The sequence below is a fragment of the Lissotriton helveticus genome, chromosome 12 (genome assembly GCF_964261635.1).
Source record: "Lissotriton helveticus chromosome 12, aLisHel1.1, whole genome shotgun sequence".
NCBI classification, from domain to species: Eukaryota; Metazoa; Chordata; class Amphibia; order Caudata; family Salamandridae; genus Lissotriton; species Lissotriton helveticus.
The window spans coordinates 79,863,973-79,885,980 of NC_136073.1; the positions used below are offsets into that span (position 1 = coordinate 79,863,973).

The following is a 22,008-nucleotide window of genomic DNA, read 5'->3' on the forward strand; positions in this document are numbered from 1 at the left end:
CTCGGGATTCGTCCACAGATGCTCACACCCAAGTTGAATCAATTGGGATTTAATAAACCTGAACCTAACTTTTTCACTATGACATGCGGACACAAAACAACCAAGGTCAGAACTCCTTTTATTGGAAGCAGATCTTAGAGAGAATAACACACTTCTCATACTTAGGTTTGCCATTGTGTCCTCTCTTGACTGTAAGCCTTTGCTCACTGTAAGAGTTCAACAATTCATGAAAATCCATGGAAGGTGCATCAGTGCCGACGGTACTTTTGGCGGGAAGGGTGGCGGGCGACACACACACACATATTCACTCACTCACTCACTCCCTCACTCACTCACTCACTCACTCACATCCATGCATTCACAAACACGCACACACACAGGGGCACAGCTTCAGGAGGCGTGTTTGTGGTGCTACATCTCCCTAATAAATGTAATATCTGACAAATAGTTGGGTACAGGTGCTGTCAGCCAGGTACTGAGCACCAGAGACGTTTTCTCCCTCTATGTTTTGAAAGTCCTCAAAATATTGGTTATTTTACAAAATATTGTGTTTTCTCTCTGAGTACTTCTACCAATCCGCCTTCCTCTCCTTTTTCCACAGACTCTTAGGCCCCTCTCAAATATAATGATTGGGGCATAATGTATTGAAACAGAATATTCCAGCCTAATTGTTGGAAAAACTGAAGCTCACCCACCCCCCAATCATACTGACCAAGCTAAGCCTCAACACACACACCCGTTCACAACAAAGTCATAGATTTTTACATACATGCACGCATGCACATAACTGAGTTTTATATAGCACAAACTTGACCGGAAGGTATCGGGTATCAGAGCGCTTTACATAGCATCAGTTGCGTTACATGAAGACACATTCATTTTTTTGTAGGCACTGGGAAATTAAATGAATTGCCCAGAATCACAGGATGCTAAGCTTCTTTGCCGAGACTCGAACCCGGTTCCCTAGATTTGAGGTCTACCACCCTAGACATTAGGCCAACTCCTCTCCCCGCTTACTTCCTCCACAGCTCCCAGAGAGGAAAGCCTCGGCGGTCTGCCTTCCCTCATTATCTGACCAAAGGTCAGGCAGACGCCTGGGGACGCCTACTTTGTTTGAAAATCCACAATTTATTGAGGCTACAGGGAAATCAAGAGTGAAGTATATGTTTCTCAAGAAGCATGATAGCATAAAAACGGAGGAGGATAATGTTAAACTGGATTACGTCACTTAGATCTGTTAACGACATCAGGAATCAAATCTTGTTTAGTATTTAGGGGCTTATTTACAAGCCCCTGCACTGCTTGAACATCACTTTTTCCCATGTTAGAAGTGACGCACTGGCGGTGCAAGGAGCTTGTAAATAAGCCCTTTTGTATTTATGAAGAATTTTAAGTATATATCTTACTTGACATGCCTCAAGCTTAACATGTTGCACTATTTATTAGAATTCCATGTATGTGTCGCTTGGTTTTCATATACCCCACTTGCCCATGTGATAATATGTGTTCACAAAGCATTATTCATGCTATGCTTATTTTTACACTGTACAGCTCTCCCTAAAAGGGGTTTCCAGTTCCCCTATTTCTTGCTTCAAATATTGGTGATTATACAACGGCCATGTTTTTTAATTCAACAGCGTTCATTAGAATATATTTGTATTGCTGTAAATAGTGTTATTTGTATTGCTATGAAATCAGGAAAGGTTATAAAGAAGGTAACTGAATATTGGAGTTCTGTAACTGATACAAAGTATTTTAAATGAGTTTTTTATGCTATTTTTATTGTATGTTCAATTTACTTTTAGAAAATGTTGTGTTTATGGCTAAAACCTTTAGCCAAATACAGTTTTTACCCGACTTGCAGTAGGTATCTCATCTTTACTATCAACCACAGTGTATATATTATCTTTAGTATTGTTTACAATGGATTCAATATCACTAGATTTGATCATAAGTGATGTGCTATTTCTACTTTGAATCACAGTGCTCTAATGATCAGTCGATGTGATATCTCTACTATCACACATACTGGATGTGTTATCTTTAATTCTGCTCACAGTCGATGTGTTATCTCGGCTCTCAGTGGATATGTCTACTATCGATCACAGTGAATATGCTACCTCCCCTATTCATTACAGTCAATACATTACATATATTTTTTATCCAAGTGGATACGTTATCTTTAGCATCATCTTCAAATGTACATTTTAACCTTATAAGATTCAGGTGATGCAATCAAGGGCGACTGTCTTGTTCACAAACTACTTTGTTCCACTTCTTTTGATGCTGTTTTAATTTATTCCATAGGTTGTCACTCTGATTATCTTGGAATGTATTTAAGGCACAGAATGATGCAGTGTTCTTATGAAGAAAGACACATTGACACTTACATTATTTTATGCTTTGCGAACTGAGTAGGTCTATATACAATACTTCAGACCGCATGTCTGCCATTAGTCGCAAGCTACACATAGTACAAAGGAATCAGTATGTTGGCCAATACATTAAGGATCCACAAAATATGGCTCCACACCCTTTTGACAAATCCAATTTTAAATGGTTTATTAAATATTAAATATCAAACATTATGTATTATTGTGTACAAATGTGAAGATCCATGTCCATTTTTCCAACGTGAAGTCAGTCACAGGCTCTTGAAGTTTAAGATTTATTCTTTATTCAATTTTCTTATCAATGAAATAGCCTTAAGATGTATTCTTTATTCAAGGCTCGATGTCCAATACATTAAGGACACTCAAAATTCATCACAGTTTCTTCCTCTGATTGGGTCCCCTGCCCATTAGGTGCTGTTTTGTGTTCATCTCTGATCGCAACAGGATGATGTAGCATTTTGGGACAAAAATGCAGGTAATCAATGCAGAACTGGAAGCCAAGATAGCAAAGACCTCCATGGCCGCCATGTACTTCCCATGAGTGCTCAAATAGGCTGGAATAAAAGAGATCCAAATACTGAGGAAGGTGAGCATGCTGAAAGTGATCAATTTAGCCTCGTTGAAGCTATCAGGCAGTTTTCTGGCAAGAAAGGCCACAATGAAACTGATAGTGGATAGAATCCCGAGATATCCCAGCATGCACCAGAAAGCAATGGGAGACCCCTCATTGCATTCAATTATAATCTTTCCAAGTTGTGCATGTGTGTTATATTGTGAGAAAGGAGGTGAGAAAATCAACCAAAACATACACAGAAGAATCTGAAGTAGTGTACTAAGACTGACAATCCTAAAAGACAGTTGGGGTCCAGCCCACCTCTTTATGTCACTATTGGGTTTAGTGGCGTTGAATGCTATGACCACCATGATAGTTTTGCCCAAGATGCAAGAGACACAAAAAGCAAAATTAATGCCAAATGCTGCCTGGTGGAGGAGACATTTCTCTTTTGTGGGGTAACCAATAAACGCCAATGAGCAGAGAAAGCACAGGATAAGGGATAAGAGGAGGAGGTAGCTGAGGGAGCGGTTGTTGGCTTTGACGACAGGGGTGTTCCTATAAATAATGAAAAGTCCCAGTATGGCTGAGGTCATCAGTGATAAGAAGATGCTGACAGCTGCCAAGGTGGCTCCCAGCACATCCTGATATGAGAGGAACTCTGTTGCCTTTTCAATGCAATTATCTTGTTTCTTGTTGGGCCAATGATCCCAGGAGCAGCTGAAACACTCAGTAGAATCTAAAATAGCAAGGAGGCATGGGAGATTTAAGAGTTCATTCACCATCACACCTGGACCAATCCTGTATTCGGATCTCAGTGCTTCCAGTTACCTACCAGTTTGGTTAGAAAACTCTCCCTGAGGGCATGGCACACATTGAAAGCAGCAGATGGGCTCTCCTTCTCGAGCAGATTTTCTGAATCCAAAAGGACAACTGGGACTGCACAAAGAGAGAGGGACCTAGAGGAGAAGAAAGGGCATAACTTTATATTTGAAAATTAAACCTTGTTTGGAACAATAATATCTTAAGTATGTGTTAACTATTGGACGAGCAGGCCAACAGCTTCATGTTTGGCACCGTCATATCTGGCCCCACTCACACAGAATGTATAATGATGTGGATGCAATGGGCATATAGGTTGCATTTAGTGTTATTAAATGGTCGAACCATAGGTGATTCTCCAGGAATCTGCACCTGATCCAAAGGTAGTGTTTCCCCAATAGTTGATTATGTTTTTGTTTCTATACATTTAGCTGGAAAAGCCAGGCGTGATCACAATCCATGCATTGTTTCAATAAAAATGAATTGTAAACAGATCATAAAAAATGCACTCTCCGGGATGCCAGGGTTTTACACAAATGGTAATTAAGTTGAATGTCACCACTATGAGCATGATTGATGTATGGCTTTACTGAACCTGACCTCTTTTCCTATGTGTACCACTATACACCATCCTAATGACTTTATGAACAATGTCCTCGATAAGCGGCAGTCCTTACTGTTTGAACTCTAACTTTAGCTCAATATTCCAACATTATATCTCTATTATAAGTGAATATCAAGGACTTTGCATCATTGCAAAATGGAAACTCAAGGTACACGACCACTGACATATCATTTACTAAGGAGACATTTTGAGAATTTTGGCACTTTGTATTAAAATCAATAGGAAAGAATGTGCCAAAGGAATAATTTCCGTTTAAAGCCATTTTGAAGATGAATATGTTGTCCATTCCTAATATCTGATGCATAATCAGTTACCTATTATTATGAATGGTATTTGGGCAAAATATTGAATTAGAAATATTGAATAAAAGAAAATTGAGAAAAAAATGTTGTGTTACAAATATATCATGATGCAGAAATATAATTGTCAAGAATATAAAATTATCAGGTAACTAATATAGTTTTCAATATTAATGTTGTTGTTAACAGCATTCAATAATATACTTGCAAAAACATTGTTTTTAATTATCTTTATGTGTGTTAGTTCATAAATTAATTTGATGTGTTATTATTGTTTGCATCATTGTTAATGTTATTAAATTTAGTTCATAATTTAAAGTGATTGAAATGTTTTTAATGTAATTGCGAATAGTAATTTAGATTGTTGTAGGGGGTTGTTAGGGTTGTAGGAGTGTAGGTGGGAAGCAAATTAAGTAATGGTTAATTAACAATTAATTTATTATGAAGTATTTAATTGATTGATGCATGTGTACATTGTCTAACAATTACATTTCTTAAGTTATATATTAGGTGCGGGCTGTTGTGTCTGTAGGCGTATAGGGTGTTAAGTAAATTAAGCATTAATTAATTAACAATTCACTATATATGTTTTATTAATTATTTAATTGATTGTTAAGAACTCACATTTTGTAATAACTGCACTTCTTAAGATATATATTTGAAGTAGGTTGTTGGGGTTGTAGGGCTATAGGATGGGAAGTTAATTAAATAATAATTAATTAACAGTTCATTTGCAATTCATTTTTAATTATTTCATTGATTATTAATGATGCAAATTGTGTAATACTGGTACTTTTTAAGTTATATATTAGGTGAGGGCCGCTGGTGTTGAAGGGGTATAGGGTGGAAAGTTTCTAATTATTGAATTGATTGGTTAAATAACTAACAATTTTTATTTATAAAATTATTAGTTCCTATTTGCTTGAGTATTAATAATGTTAATGCTGTTACATTTATTCATTATAGTTACACTTTGAGTGTGGGCTGGTAGGGTTGTGGGGATTCATTGTGGTAAGCCCCTCCCCCTCCCCCTCCCCACGTCACTGCCCGGCAGGTACTCCCACTACCGGCCGCGGCTGATATATATATATATATATATATATATATATAAATTACCTTTTTCTATGTTTATTAATGATATTAGAGTGAAACAAAGTTTTCTTTTCTATAATTTTGCACTTACGTTTATAAGTACAGGGAAACACTAATGTTGTAATCAATATTTTTTATACAATATTTCTATATCACAATATTGATGTGCTTGATATTAAGTCAGTGATCGATTAAAAAATATATCATTGATCAACATCTACTTCGTGCAGTATGTCTAGTGACTCCATTAATTGATCTGCTAAATCCCTGCAGATTTAAGGAGCTGATGTGCTTCTGATCGCAATATTTTCGCAATAACTGGCTGATGAGGGTTGATTAGCCAGAAACCGGTCCCAAGATGCTTGTTTCCGGTCCAGGGAAGACATGGCTTGGCAGTTCGGGCTGGACTGTTCCCATGAGGCACAGGGTCAGACTGATTTGCTTATGGCCATGTCTAAAATGGCATGGTGGAGTGAGCTAAAGAGTGATGATGGATTAAACCCAGATCAATTGACTGGGGGTGAGTGCTTGCAATGTTCAACACTCCGTCCATCATCCCCTTTGGTTTTGCTTTGATCGCCCTAAGTTGGCAGGGTATGCCCAGACGTGGGTCCCTTACTCACTTTGCCACTGGATTCAAGCTAGCATGGCTGATGACGGCTGATTATCCAGAAACCAGTCCCAGGATGCTGGTTTCCGGTCAAGGGAAGACATGGCTTGGCAGTTCGGGCTGAACTGTTCCCATGAGGCACAGGGTCAGACTGATTTGCTCATGGCCATGTCTGAACTGGGATGGCGGAGTGAACTAAAGAATGATGATGGATTAAACCCAGATCAGTTGACTGGGGGTGAGTGCTTGCAAAGTTCAACACTCCGTCCATCATCCCCTTTGGTTTTGCTTTGTTCGCCCTAAGTTGGCTGGGTATGCCCAGACGCGGGTCCCTTGCTCATTTTGCCACTGGATTCAAGCTAGCCTGGCTGATGATGGCTGATTAGCCAGAAGCTGGCCCCAGGATGCTTGTTTCCAGTCCAGGGAAGACATGGCTTGGCAGTTCGGGCTGGACTGTTCCCATGAGGCACAGGGTCAGACTGATTTGCTTATGGCCATGTCTGAACTGGGATGGCGGAGTGAGCTAAAGAATGATGATGGATTAAAACCAGATCAGTTGACTGGGGGTTAGTGCTTGCAATGTTCAACACTCCATCCATCATCCCCTTTGGTTTTGCTTTGTTCGCCCTAAGTTGGCAGGGTATGCCCAGACGTGTGACCCTTGCTCACTTTGCTACTGGATTTAAGCTTGCCTGGCTGATGACGGCTGATTAGCCAGAAACCAGTTCCAGGATGCTTGTTTCTGGTCCAGGGAAGACATGGCTTGGCAGTTCGGGCTGGACTGTTCCCATGAGGCACAGGGTCAGACTGATTTGCTTATGGCCATGTCTGAACTGGGATGGCGGATTGAGCTAAAGAATGATGAAGGATTAAACCCAGATCAGTTGACTGGGGGTGAGTGCTTGCAATGTTCAACACTCCGTTCATCATCCCCTTTGGTTTTGCTTTGTTTGCCCTAAGTTGGCAGGGTATGCCCAGACGTGTGTCCCTTGCTCACTTTGCCACTGGATTCAAGCTAGCCTGGCTGATGACGGCTGATTAGCCAGAAACCAGTCCCAGGATGCTTGTTTCTGGTCCAGGGAAGACATGGCTTGGCAGTTCGGGATGGACTGTTCCCATGAGGCACAGGGTCAGACTGATTTGCTTATGGCCATGTCTGAACTGGGATGGCGGAGGGAGCTGAAGAATGATGATGGATTAAACCCAGATCAGTTGACTGGAGGTGAGTGCTTGCAATGTTCAACACTCCGTCCATCATCCCCTTTGGTTTTGCTATAAATTTGGCTCTGCCATATAAATGGACATATTTAATATATGCTCACAAGCGGGGATGTGTTTTGGCTTCTTTATTGTTCTCATTGTAGGTAGGCGATCTACCCGCTTAGATAAATAAAATGCGCTACTTGATTAAAAAATTGAGCAAAGATCAATTAATATCCTAATGTATGCTGCAGACATTGGTTTGTTAGATCCGACTCCCACAGGACTCAAGCGGTAATTGGCAGAACTACAGCAATTTGTAAACAATCATTATCTCTACATCAATGTCTCTAAAACAGAAATTACAGTATTTATAAGATCATTTGTTAAAAAGACCTAGACCTAGACTTGGAGTAATGATAAAGTTACATTTGAAATTATTCAGAAATATGTTTATTTATGCATGCTCTCTTAGCACAAAAGAACAAGTTAAAATGCAATGCAGTAAAGCCACTTTTATTTCCCTGGGTTTATTGTCTTTGTTACCGCCACTTGTCATGTGAGAATTGATGCTTGTTTAGAGTTTCCACTGCTGGCTAAATTAGCCTATTATATATATTCGCCTGTAATTGGGAACGGTTCAGTCGACATTATCTAGACTTGGGGCAATAACTTAGCTGCCCCAGATCCCTGTAGTCCTTTATTCCTGCTGAACTTAAATATGTAGGAAATTATGATAGATTCATCAGATAAAGTATAACTGCTGCAGCAATGTTGGGTATTAAAGACTTTGATTTACAAGCTTCTCAAACTAAGTATCACTTTCAAAGCTTTTTCAAGAATATATAGATTATAAAATGCTTTGAGGCAGATCAGATTATTAGCATTCTTTACAAATACGTTGTCTCTATCCATTGTGTAGGACAGCTAAGAGATATCATATGCAGTTTTATGTGAGTGCCAATCTTTACCCTAAAGTCAGATATTAATTAATTTTAAGACTGGTGGGCTCCATGTTGGGACTAATCACTGGCCTTCCACTGGTGAAATTAAATTTAGAGACTGTCTTTCTGGTTTATGAGAAAATCATGATCATATGTATGACTATCCAACAATAAACTGGTCCCCAATACCTATACTTTTGTATGCGGACGCCGCCACAATACTGTCCCGGACAAGGGCCGGACTGCAAAGGGCAGTAGGGAAATTTACTGATTTTATGAGAAATAGAGGCCTAAGAGTTAATGTTTCTAAAACATACACCATGTCCTGCGGAACCGGGACCAGAAGGACACCATGCCCAATCTTTCTGGATGGGAGAAAAGTTGAGAGCACAGATCGGTTCTCCTACCTAGGCATCAACTTTGACAGAAGGGGCACATGGCAGGCAGCAGTAACAGCAAGACATTTAGCATTTTCAATGGCCACGGGTGCATTGACCAACTTTGCCCAAAAATTGGGAAGGAGACTGGTAGGAGAACCTTTACAGATCTACAAATCTAAATGTCTATCTACCGGTACCTATGGAGCTGGCCTTTGGGGGATTCAGCATGCAGAACACATTCAACTGCGTGAGAACCATTTCATTTGTTACCTATTAGTAGCCCCCAAATGCACAGCTACATACGTCGTTCATAATGAATTAGGCCTCCCTTATATCGCGGACACCATTAAATCTACTCCCATACTACTGTGGCACAATGTCTGGGTAAAACCTGAGACGAGCCTGAATAGAGAGGTCGTTAAAGACTGTCTCAGGTTAGATGGCGCTGACAACATTAAATGGTTTAAGTACGTAAGAGATACGCTGAAAGACATGGGGCATCCTGAATACTTTCTGAACCCTGCAACCATGAGGCTGTGTCCAGGATTATTCTGAAAAAGATGATCCTTGAGCACCTAGACAGTAAAAGATGGCTCTTAGAAAAGGGAAAGCGCACTGTCATAGAGAATCAACTAACCACCACCGATGGTGGGGTTCAGCAGTATTTACTTTTAGAACCAACCCCTTTTGCCCGTATGCTTTTGACCCGTTTTCGCATGGATACCTTTTTTAGATTAATCACTTTCCCACTATACAACGATTGGACAGGGGAAAGAGTAATCTGCCCGTGTGATAACACCTCATACCAGTCTAACATCCATTGCATACTATTCTGCAGGTTCTATCTGATTCCGAGGGAAATGTTCCTGAAACCCTTACTAAAGGCTTGGGGCTTACGAACCTGTAGAGTGGCCTTTAAGAGGCTGAAATTGTTAGAAAACGCTATGTCATCAATGCTGTATCTTCCTATCTGAAGCTTGTTGTTAGGTTCAGGAACTCGATGTAGGAAATGTGATCATCTTTATTTATTTGTCTTAGACTAATCCTGGAAAATCTGTATATAGACCATCAAGAAAGTCTAACCATTGTTTTTATATAAATGTATAAAGCTTTTTTTTCTTTTTTAATTCTTATCATACTAATTTGTATTGAGTGAAGTACTTTTCGTCCTTGGATACATTTTCAGCCTCCCACGAATTGTACTAAACCACCCCAATTTGCCAAATGCACTCTACTTTATATATATTGATCTTTTTTAACATGCTTTTTAAATGAATACTTTTAGGATTTTGCAAATCGAATAAAGCTTAATTGATTTGATTTGATTTGATTTGATTTGATCATATGTATGTTAGTTTTCTGTCCAGGACTATCACAGTGAACTGCTGCTGTTGGTACTCTAACATTTTGAAATCTAAAATCCCCCTCAACAGTGGTGATGACTTGAGTATCTCAATTCTCACCCAGGCACCCCTTTGCTCCATCGTATGTGACCCGCTACGGGAATTTGCCTGAATAGATGGCCTGTCCCAACATACATTGATGCACTACCCCCAGCCACTGTTCTCCTGATGTGCCCCTGTTTTGAGCTGCACGGCACTGGCTCTCTGTCACATGGCCACCATTAGCAGATTTTATTTGAGCCCTAATATACCCTGAAGGAACCGTCTTGCACTTTCCACAGGTTGGTCCTTCAGTTTGTTGAACAGTCAGTCCTGTGTCACTGCCACAAACCTGCAGACCTAGCAACCTAAGGCTTCAAGAGAGAGAACACATTTTTAAATATGCAATTAGAACGTATTGATTTAGTGGTGTGGGGTGCATTTGGTAGTGTAAGAGGGAGGACACAGATCTAATGATTTAGCAGGGAGGGCACAACAAAGAAGAGTAAGAGAGGTAGTACACTTTTAAAGATGTATGCAAGAGGTCATGGATCATTGAATGCAGGAGAAAGGGCAAAGATTCAAGGATGCACAAGAAAGGACACCGATTCACATATGCAGGAGTGGGGGCAGTTCTTCAAGAAGGTTTGACTGAGCGAACAGGTAAGTGCTTGCAGGAGACAGAGCATGCCTGCATGGGTGCAATTGAGGGCACATGTTTTGGGATGCAGGAAGGGGGAGATGAATTCAAATAGATCAGAGAGTGTCAACCAAACAGCTAAATAAAGAAGCACAGTAGCAAGAGTGTAGCCAGCCTTATACCTGCCTTTTGCTCCCTGATTGTCATGTGCTTGCCCTGTCAATGATCTATCACCATTCTGGTGTGTGCTTTCAATCTCTGTTTCTGACATTGCTGTAGTAGGATGTGAGATCGCTACCAGGTATCATGAGTCCAAATCCAAGATGGCGACAGATCACTAAGTTCCTGGTCTCTCATGCTGCCAGCCATCAGAGATATATGCCCTTTGGCTTTTGTGTCTCCTGTGCCAAAACTTCTTAGAGGGTAAGCAGTTCAGCTAGTTTGTACCCATACCTCCCATGTGTGCACATTTGTTCTGTTTTTTTATGTTCCAATTCAGGTTTCCTCCCCCTCATTGCCTCCATTTCTCTATCCCACTCCAGTGTCATACTGGTTATAATGCTTGTGTCCTCTACAAATTAGGTATCTGAAGACATCTCCAGCTCTGCTCCATTCACATCTCCTAACTACCAGTGAAGATCAAGTGGTCAATATCCCGAAGGATGGTGAGTCCAGAAATAAATGTCTAATATTGAAAGTTGTTGAATAGTAGAAGTCAATTGTTGTTATATTTTAATATTTTTTCTGGAGTGATGCAGATGTCATAGCCGTTCTGGGGTGTGTCTTCAAGTCGTTGAGACCATCTTCTTAGAAGTTTGCGCTTGCGGTGCCTCTTGAAATTTCTTCTCCAAATGTATCCGCAAAAACCTTCCTAGCATTTTTTGAACTATTCAACCTCTCCCAGTGCTAACTTCAGAGGCCCCAGCTTAGTAATAGCTATGGAGAGTTAATAATAACTTTTGAGGATTGCGGGCCTTCTGGTAAGCCCATGTTCTGTTACCTACAGTTGCGTACTTGGATTCTGTCATTTCCTGAAAATGTGTTGTAACAACGGTCTATTGGGCCTTTGCAGAGTTTTATGAAGATCTTGTGTCTAACTTTGTTTCTGATCAGTGCCTCTAGTTGTGGAGCAGTAACAACTGTCATAGAACACGAGAACAAGACCAATCTCATGATGATTTTCTTGACTTTAATTATAGTAGTACAGTACCATTAATATGTTGAATATAAATGTTGTATATTTTTAATTTCCTGAAGAATGGCACTATTCATGTGAAATCCTTTGAATTGAAAAATAATGCTTTTATTTTAAGGTGATGTAAGAGCAGAGAGTAAAAGTAGTCCTCTGTTCTTGTTAGTGTAAAAAAGCTGTAACTCATTAGAGGCTTCAAAATTCCAAGAGAACCTACATCTAATGAGGCAAGATGTGTGACTAAAAAACAATTTTGTACCTTCGCCTATGGGGACCCGACCAACATTCTGCAATGCCATCCCCAACCTCACCATAGAAATCGACTCACCACTACATCCTACTTGTATTTCCTACTCGGAAACATCAACTTCCACATTGACGACCCCAACAATGTCAATTCCATCGCACCCCTGGAGCACATAAACAACAATGGCCTCACCCAACTGGTCACCGATCCTATGAACAAAGCCAGACACACACTTCACCCCATTTTCACCTCCAGCGACAGAATCAAATTCAGCCACACCACAGAACTCACCTGGACTAAACACACCATTGTACATTTCACCATCACCAATGCCCAGCTCTCCACCACCAGGCGTTAAATCCACCCACCTCAGCTGGAGCATGGCCACCAAAACTCTGTGGTCACATGCCCTCACCACCTCACAACCAGACACCTCAACAGACCCAGACCAGGCCATCCATAACCTCGCTGCCTGGATCACCAACACCACCGACAGAGTCGCCCCACTGAAACCTACAAAATCCAACAAGACCTCCAAACGTGCAGCCAGTGCACCCCGGAACCTAGGATCACCAAGTGCAACTGCCACCAACTTGAGGAACAATGATGCGCCCCTAAGAACTCACTTGACAGAGCAGCTCACAAAACAGCCCTCAGCAAATATCACCGGCACATTAAGGAAGCCAAGGAAACAGACTTCACCACCTGCATCAACTCCCCGGCCACCCATACAAAGGACCTCTTCAAAATAGACAAAGAATGATCCAACCCAACAGCCATAGAGAACACCATCCACCACTCCCAATAACTCTGCAACCCTCTATCATGCTGCTTCCACAGCAAGATCACAACATCCACTAACTTTCAACCTCTAACCCACCACCCTCAACCCCAATGACCACAACCATTCAGCAAACATCTGCTAAACGATTATCACCTGGTCTCCGCTTGCCTCCCTGACTACCTCAGCCATCATGTCTTCCGTTCACTCCGGGGTGCCCACGACCTCTGCTCCCACCACCTTTACAACCTTGCAAAGAGCCTAATTTATTTATTTATTTATTGAAGTTTTGTATAGCGCTAGCTGGACCCGGAGGTATCAGAGTGCTTCACAGCAAATACAGATAAAACAACAACAAGCAGGAATAGAGTCTGTGCAGCAGTAACTTGAGCGGAATAAAGGATGGTGATCTGGCGAGAATCAATTGTTCTGGGTTCTGATAGAAAGCCGACTACCATTGTCACGTATGAGGTTCTTCTTAGGCACCAGAGTGTTCAAGGAAGAAGGCTTTGAGTAGCGATTTGAATTTCGGGAAGGAGGCAGTCATTCTGATATGTGGGGGGATGGAGTTACAGATCCTGGGGGCATTCCCTGCAAAGGATTTATTTGAGCTTTTTCGTTTCTGTGATTTCAGAGGGATGAGTAAAAGTGTGTTGGAGCTTCTGAGGTTCCTGGACTGACCCGCCCTTTTGAGTTTAGAAGCCAGGTATTCTGGTTTGCCTGTATGCAGGGCTTTATGAGTGAGGCAAGCTGTGCGGAAGTTGGCTCTTTGAACAATCGGGAGCCATTTCAGTTCTTTGAGTGCTGGGGAGATGTGGTCAAATTTCTTTGTTCCTGTGACCATTCTTGCTGCTGCGTTGAGGGTGGGGGTGAGCAGTTCCAGGTGCGCCTTTGCAGTTCCCGTCAACACTGCGATGCCATAGTCTATTCTGGAAAGCACAAGTGCCTGGGTGGCCTGTTTCAGGTCTTTGGGGGGGAGGAAGGGTTTAATTTTGTATAGAAGTTTCAGGTTCAGGAATGGGCTTTTGGCGGTTTTAGAGATGTGTTTGTTCATGTCCAGTTTGGAGTCGAGGGTGATTCCTAAGTATTTTGCGGAGTTTGTTGGTGTTAGAGAGACATTGAGAGCATTTAAGGCTTTGATCCATTCCACTATTTGTGGGTTTTCATCTTTGTTCGATATTAGGAGAACTTCTGTTTTTTCTTCATTCAGTTTGAGGTGGTTGGCTGTGAGCCACTGTTGGACCTCCATGAGTGTCGCATTTAGTCTGTGAATGTCTGCTATCGAGGTGGTTTTCAAATATAGTTGAGTGTCATCTGCGTAGAGGTGGAATGGGATGTTGGAGTTCCTTAAAAGTGAGGTGAGGGGTTCCATGTAGATGTTGAAGAGTTGTGGAGAGAGTACTGACCCTTGGGGGACTCCTCTGCTGACAGGGAGGGGGTCGGATTCGAAGCTGTTGATCTTTATTTTTTGGGTGCGGTTGTTAAGAAAAGAGGAGAACCATTTTAAGACTGTCTTTTCGATGCCCGCTCTCTCTCGGAGGGCATTAAGTAGGAGGGAATGATCCACAGTGTCGAACGCAGCCGAGAGGTCAAGGAGGATGAGAAGGCTGCATTGCTTGGAGTCGAGTGACATGTGCAGATTATCTAGGACATTTAGGATTGTGGTTTCGGTGCTGCAGCCCTTCCTGAACCCTGATTGGTGTGGGTCCAATAGATTGGAAGTCTCCAGATGTTGGGTTAATTGTGCAAGCATGCATCTTTCAAGAATTTTGGCTAGGAACGGAAGGTTTGAGACCGGGCGGAAGTTGTTCAGGTCAGTGAGATCAAGGCCAGGTTTTTTTAGAAGAGGAGTGACTTGCCCTAGTTTGAGGCAGTCGGGGATGAATCCCTCTTTCAAGGAGCTGTTGATGATCTTGGCCCATATAGGGGCTAGAGTGAGTTTCATATCCTTTGTCAGTCTCGAGGGCAGTTGATCGAGGGAATGAGATGAGGGTTTAGCGGCAGCGATAAGATTGCTTATCAATTCTTCCTTAATCGGCTGGAAGGAAGACCAATGGATAGATGGGGTTATTGGGGGGTTGAGGTTGGGTGTAGGATTCGTCTTGAATGAGCGATCAATTTTGGCGAGTTTTTTCATTGAAGAAACTAGCAAAGTTTTCGCACAGGGTCTTGGATGCTACTATGTTGGCTGCCTTAGGGATGGAAGTTTGATTCCTGATGATGTCAAAGAGTTCTTTGGGGCGGTTTTTGGCGTTATCTAGGGCGGAGCAGAAAAAGGATGATTTTTTGCTTTTGATGTGGGTATAATAGTTTTTGCGAGCTGTCTTGAGTTGGTCCCGATGGAGGGCAGTAGGTTTGGTCCTCCAGGTTCTTTCCAAGGATCTTAGATGGCTTCTTTCCTCATTTTGGTCAGTCGAGAACCAAGACCTGGAGGGGACGTTTCTGGTTTTTTTTAGTTTCAGAGGTGCCAGCTGTTCCAGGGCGAGCTCGAGGTTGGAATGGTAGAGTGAGGTGAGATCTGAGGTTGAGAGGGACTCCTTCGTGTTCGGGAGGAGTGAGCTGAGACCTTCTTCTAGCTTGTCTCGGGGGATTCTGGAAGTGTTCCTGACCCACTTAGGGGGGGCTTGGGTGGGTGGGAGGGATAGGGCCGGCTGAGTAATATGAAAGAGAATGATGTGGTGGTCTGACCAGTCCACCGGGATGATGTGATCAATAGAGATTGCATTTTTGTTCGCAATGATGGCATGCAGGGTCGCTCCTCTGTAGTGCGTTTCCTCTGAGCAGTGTTGGATCAGATCGTTGGCTTGCAGAAGGGAGTTGAGAGATTGAATCAGCGGGTTATTGGATTCGTTCCATCTGAGGTTGAGGTCACCTAGAATTAGATTGTCGTCGCTGTTAAGAGTTGATTGGGTGATGAGATCTGACAGTTGAGTTCTAAATTCGTTGGAGTTGCCTGGGGGATGGTATAGGAGATGGCATTGACGTGCGCTCTGACATTGAGATTTGATGTTGACCGACAGGCATTCAAAGGAACTGTACAGGCTGGAGGGAGCTTCGGAGATGGAGAGGTCATTTTTGTGGCTAATTGCTATGCCCCCACCTTTGTGTAGGGGTCTGTCTTTACGGATGATTGAGAAACCGGGAGGGACCAGCATGGCCAGAATGGGGAGAGATAGGATGTTTAGCCATGTTTCCGTGATGAAGGCTACATCCAGGTCATGGGAGAGGATGGCTTTGGCTATTTCCGTTGCATGTTTGACTGCGGACCGGCTGTTGATAAGCATACAGTTCATGGGGGGTACTTCTTTCGCTTTTATCTTGTCGGGTTTGTCTCTGGGTATGGAGGAAAGAAACGGTGGAGGTCTTGTGGCTCTGCTGGGGGGGGGGTTCTACCTACTCCGGTGATGGCTTGTATCGAAGAGGTGAGAGTCGAGTTCGTGCGTGGAGCCTGGGCTGACTGGTTCGGGGGGAGTTCCTAGGAGGCGACGAGTGCGCTCACTTCCTGGGGAGAGAGGGAGTTGGTGGTTCTTCTGGGAATGATTGTTCGTGGTTCCGACAGGCCCCTAGTGCGAGGATGCAGGGAACCAGGGTGTGGGTGGACCTGGATGGTGTTGGGATAGTCATTCCTGGGGGGGGGAGGAGGGATGTGGGGTGGAGGGGACGGAGGGGAGGGCATCTGGAGATTCCCTAAGGCAGATAGGGTTTCTTTCAGGCCTAGGATCAGGGTCGCGATCTGCGCCTCAATAAGGTTGAGGCGATGCGCCATCTCGGGTGAGGGGGATAGGAGGGGAGGATCTCTGTAGGGGGGAGGATCTCTGCGGGGAAGGGGCTGGGTGCTAGTAGTGGTTTGGGAACTGGGGTGAGGGGGGGTGTGATTTCTTTGGGGATGAGTGGGGGGCTGAGTACTTGAAGTTAGGGAGTGATGGGGGAGGACGGGGGTAGGGGGAAAGGGGGAGCTGGGGAGTGGGAGGATGCAGGTTTGGTAGAGTGGGAGAGCAAGGAAGGTTGGGGAGACTGGGGTGGATCTCTAAGGGCGGCGGGTTGGTAGCTAGGGGTGTTTTGGGAGCTGGGGAGAGGGGGGTTGGGGGTCCTTTGGGGATAAGAGGATGGCTGGATAGTGAGAGGTTGGGAGTGTGGGGTGGAGGACGGAGGTTGGGAAATAGGGGGAGCTGGGGCTGATGGTGACGTCTGATTGGTGGGGTGACGAAGTAGAGTAGTGAGGGGCTGTCGGGGTGGCAGGAGCATGCTCTGTGGACCGGGAGTAAGTGCGGAGCTAGTAGGTGGGGAGGGGGTGATTTTGTGGGGGTAATGGATAGTGGCCATCTTGAGGGTGGGGAAGAGAGAGTCGAAGAACTCTAGGTTCTCGTCTTTTGCCTGAATTAGAATGGTGCCATTACATAGATGGTGATGGAGATGTCTCCGGTCAGAGATTGTTGGATCAGAGGGGCGATGGTTAGTTTGCGATTACGTTCAGTGAAGGTGGTTTTGGAGACGGGGAGGGATGAGTAGAAGGTGGTTGCCCAGACGTCAGGTCTGTTGGTGTGGAAAATGAGGTCCATTTTCCTCTGTCCTCTGGTTGTGCAGTGGTAAGGGTCAACAACTAGCGTTTTGGGATGAAGTCTAGTTATATTCTTTTTGAAGCGTTTTTTTGCTTTGAAGGAGAGGTTGCGTGGGAACGTTATAGCGAAGGTGTTCTGCCCTTGGGGAGAGAGGTGATTAGAGGAAGGGCAGAGATGCGTGCACCAGCATCCTCAACACCTCCATCTCCAGCAAATCACAGTGAAAAATAATTGTCAGATTTCCCTGCTCCCCTACCCAGCCAAAGAACTCAAGAAACCCATAAACCAGCAGCTCACCAAATTGCTGGAACAAAATCACCTACTGAACACTCACAATCAGGATTCTGTGCCAACCACAGCAGTGAGACTGCACTGATTGCTGCCACAGATGACATCAGAACACTCTTTGACTGCAGAGAAACTGTGGCCCTGATCCTACTCGAACTCTCCGCGGCATTCAACACCATCTCCCACAACACCGTCATCAACAGGCTCTACAACATAGTTATACAGCAAGATGCCTTAAAGTGGATTGCTTCCTTCCTTACAGGAAGCACACAGAGCATCCAATTGCCTCCCTTCACCTCTGCATCCAAAGACATCACTTGAGGCGTACCACAAGAATCATCCCTCAGCCACACCCTGTTCAACATCTACATGTTCTCCTTGCAGACATCGTCAGAGTCCACAGACTCAGCATAATCTCCTATGCAGGTAACACTCAACTGATTCTCTCGCTAATCGAGGGCCCCTCCAATACCAAAACCAACTTCTGCAACGCCATGACCAAAGTAGCCCAATGGGTGCGAGACAACTGCCTCCAACTCAACTTCAACAAAACTGAAGTACTGATCTTCTGGGAGAACACCTCTGCATGGAACCACAGCTGGTGACCTGCCGAACTCTGACCTACACCCACATCAACTGACAATGCACACAACTTCGGCATCTTCCTCAACAGCCAACTAACCATAAAATGATAAGCCAATGCAGTCACCTCCTCCTGCTTCCACACACTTCGCATGCCTGGAGACTCTTCAGATGGATCCTAACCAACACCAGAAAGACCGTCACTCAGGCTGTCATCACCAGCCGCCTTGACTATGGCAACGCCTTGTACACTGGCATCTCCACCCAGCTCCTCAGAAAACTTCAGACCATACAGAACGCAGCAGCCAGGCTCATCCTGGACCTCCCCAAATTAACCCACATCGCCCCTCACCTGAGAGACCTCCACTGGTTCCCCATCCAGAAGACATGGCAGTTCAAGATCCTCAGACATGGCCACAAAGCCCTCCATGACCTAGGACTTGCCTACCTCAACCATTGACTGAACCTCCTCCAACCCTCTAGACACCTGCCCTCCTCTTCACTCACCCTCTCACACCCCCCACATCCATCACAGGCACAGAAGTGGCAGCTCCTGCCAAGACCTGGAACGATGTTCCCCTTCAGCAGCATACAGCCCCCTTGCTGGCAGACTTCAGATAGAGACTCAAGACCTGGATCTTCACTGGAGACACAGTGCCCAGATACCCCTAGGGGTGACAGTGTTGCACTTTACAAATGCTGTTTGACTGATAGCTTACGTGCTTCTATCATTATCGCTCTCGCCCTCCTCATTGCTGTCAGCACCAAGCGTAGTCTTGAGGGTGATCAGGACTGTCAATGGAGAAGGAGACTGGCAGATTCCACATCATTCTTCCAGCAGCATTTTAGGTTAGTGGTAAATTTGCCATTGGCTTGTGTGAGGCATGGGTGAGGTTTATTGAAGTTTAACTGTTCTGTTTTTCATGCAACAAGGATATGCGCAGAATCTTACTCTCAGTTTAGCTCTCATTCATGTGAAGAGCATGCTGATAAAAATGTAAAACATCTAGCAAAAGTACAGAAAGCAATTAAATCTATCTAGACAAATTCAGGTTTTTTTCAAAACACATTTCCTTAAAAAGAATGTAATGAATACATTGAAAGCCGATGAAAAGACAGGACATGACTGAACATGACTGACAATTGATAAAGGCTACACAGTGCAAGTCAAAAACCGATTCTCCTAAGTGGCATCTTATACCTGTGACATCCCGTTGTACCAAATGATATCACTGTTGCTGATAATGAAGATCTTTTCTGGAGGGGCACTGGCATTATAGCTCCCAACCTTGACATGTTGCAGGGAGCCTCCTGGACCTCTCTGCCAGTTCACAATGTCATACAGAGCTGGGGGATTGCCATGAGCATCAAAGACCATCTCCACCCCATTTTGTTTCTGCAAACCAAGAGTCTTCACATAGTAGAAAAGCTGTAGAATGGAGAAATTGGGTGAAGGAATGTATATTTTCATGTTCAGAGACCAAACCTTTGTATGAGATGCATGATGCAATAGAGGATGTTACTTACTCTTGAAACAGGCTGCACCCCTTGTTTATGGGGTTTGCTTTGAGTTAGAAAGAAGAATGATCTAAATTGTAATTGTATTGTATTTATATAGCACTTACAACCCCTTAGGTCTTGAAGCACTGTTCGGTGAGTTGCACCCTACTCCAGAACCCAAAAAGGATTAGTGGTGAATTAGTATATGGAAACACGAGTTAATTTAAGCAGTGGACATATGAGTCTGTTAGTGGAAATTGAAAAGGATAATGGAGACATAGAAGAGGGAAAGTGTTTATTGGGAGATCATAGTAGTAGGAGGAGGTTTGGGATGAGTAAAGGAGAGATGGAAGAGGGAAGAGTCTCTAGAAATGGATTAGGGAGATCAATGTAGTACAATTAGTTTTCAGATGAGTCTAATGAGGGATACATGAGGGAAGCATTTAGAAAGGGTTGTTTGGGAGATCAGAGTAATCAAATAAGGTTTGGGGTGATCCAAGGAGGTATAGAGGAGGGACAAGTCTACAAAGGGCTATGTTGGAGACCATAGTAGTAGAATGAGGTTTAAATTGAGATGGAGCGTGGAGGTAGAGGATATATTGAGAGAGGTATAAGGTGAAATGTACAGTACTGCATTGGAGAAACTCAAAATTATATATACCTATATATACATTTATTTATTTTTTTACTTTCCAGTAGGAGTAAAGTAATAAATACATAGACACATAAGTACATGGAGAGTATACATGTATAAGGAATGGAATATATAAAAATGTAGGTTGTATTTAAGAAACTCGGACTTTGAAGCGTTGCTCTACTGTGAGCTAATTTGTTTGTGAATGTTTCAAAGTTTTTGTTTTATTACCTACTAGCAGCACGTCCCGACGTTGTCCGTGTATGAATTGCTGCCGGCCAGTAGTATATTGTTTTGTAGGATTTCGTTTTGATAGCATTTCTTATCTGAGACAGGCCTGTGAAATTCACAGTGCACTGCTGATGCACTTAAGAGTGCGCGTTCAGTAGTGTGTGAACTCGAGTTTCCCTACTTTATTTTTCCTTGCAACATTAAATAGCGTGAACTCGACAACATGGCATGAGCACAATTTACATTACAGAAGAACACATTCACTCATGGTAGGCACGGGGAGACAAAGCGATTTGCCTGGAATCACAGGATGTTGATCTGATGCCGAGATTCAAACGTAGCTCCCCAGCTCTAAAGTTCGCAATTCTAGAACTTGAGGCGGGAGGTGTGTCTAAAAGTGTATGTCGGTGCTGGCCATCAATGAGAGAGACCTGTGCATTTTTCAAATGGGTGGTGAAAAAATATGAGAATGTTGCTGGAGATTTGGGCCGCCGTGCCACCAATGTACTTACCGGGGGAAGGTAAACACCCATTATTCCGCAACTTTCTTTCCGCATACCATCACTTCGCATACTTTCATTACGAAAGTACCATGACTCTGCAATGCCATTATAACGCATGGCATTACATTTTATATGCTTTTACCACGCATACATTTACAACGAAATTTGTTGTAAATGCATGAATTGTAAAAGCATGTTTTTTTTGTTTGGATAAGGTAAGTATGGGTATAGGGGTATATGTTTTGGGGTACTGAGGTATATGTTTTGAGGTGTTTGGGTATTTTAAGAGTTCAGATATAGTTTTGGGTTATGGGGTACAGGGGTAGTTTTAGGGTTTAGGGCTAGGTATGGGTTTTGGGGTAAAGGGGTATTTTTAGGGTTCAGGGCTAGGTTTGGGTTTTGGGGTACAAGTGTATTTTAGGGTTCAGGGGTAGGTTTGTATTTTGGGGTACAGGGTTATTTTTAGGGTTCAGGGCTAGGTGTGGGTTTTGGGGTACAGGGGTATTTTTAGTGTTCAGGGGTAGGTTTGGGTTTTGGGGTACAGGGGTATT

General features: G+C 43.3%; 1 protein-coding gene across 1 annotated transcript; it reads right to left on the minus strand.

The window, feature by feature from the left end:
- Nucleotides 1-2,765: 2,765 nt before the first annotated feature.
- Nucleotides 2,766-12,688, minus strand: LOC144797864 (vomeronasal type-2 receptor 26-like). The gene is made up of 3 exons (XM_078668666.1): nucleotides 12,671-12,688; nucleotides 3,782-3,905; nucleotides 2,766-3,685 (listed from the first exon to the last, which is right to left on the minus strand). Exons 1-3 carry the CDS (start codon nucleotides 12,686-12,688, stop codon nucleotides 2,766-2,768), a joined length of 1,062 nt encoding a protein of 353 aa, XP_078524792.1.
- Between the last annotated feature and the right edge of the window lie 9,320 nt (nucleotides 12,689-22,008).

Excerpts from the sequence above, each read along its gene's own strand:
- LOC144797864 (XM_078668666.1), bottom strand. Across the intron at positions 3,686-3,781 it reads AGAGTTTTCTAACCAAACTG|ATTCTACTGAGTGTTTCAGC; the intron begins GTAGGTAACTGG and ends TTGCTATTTTAG.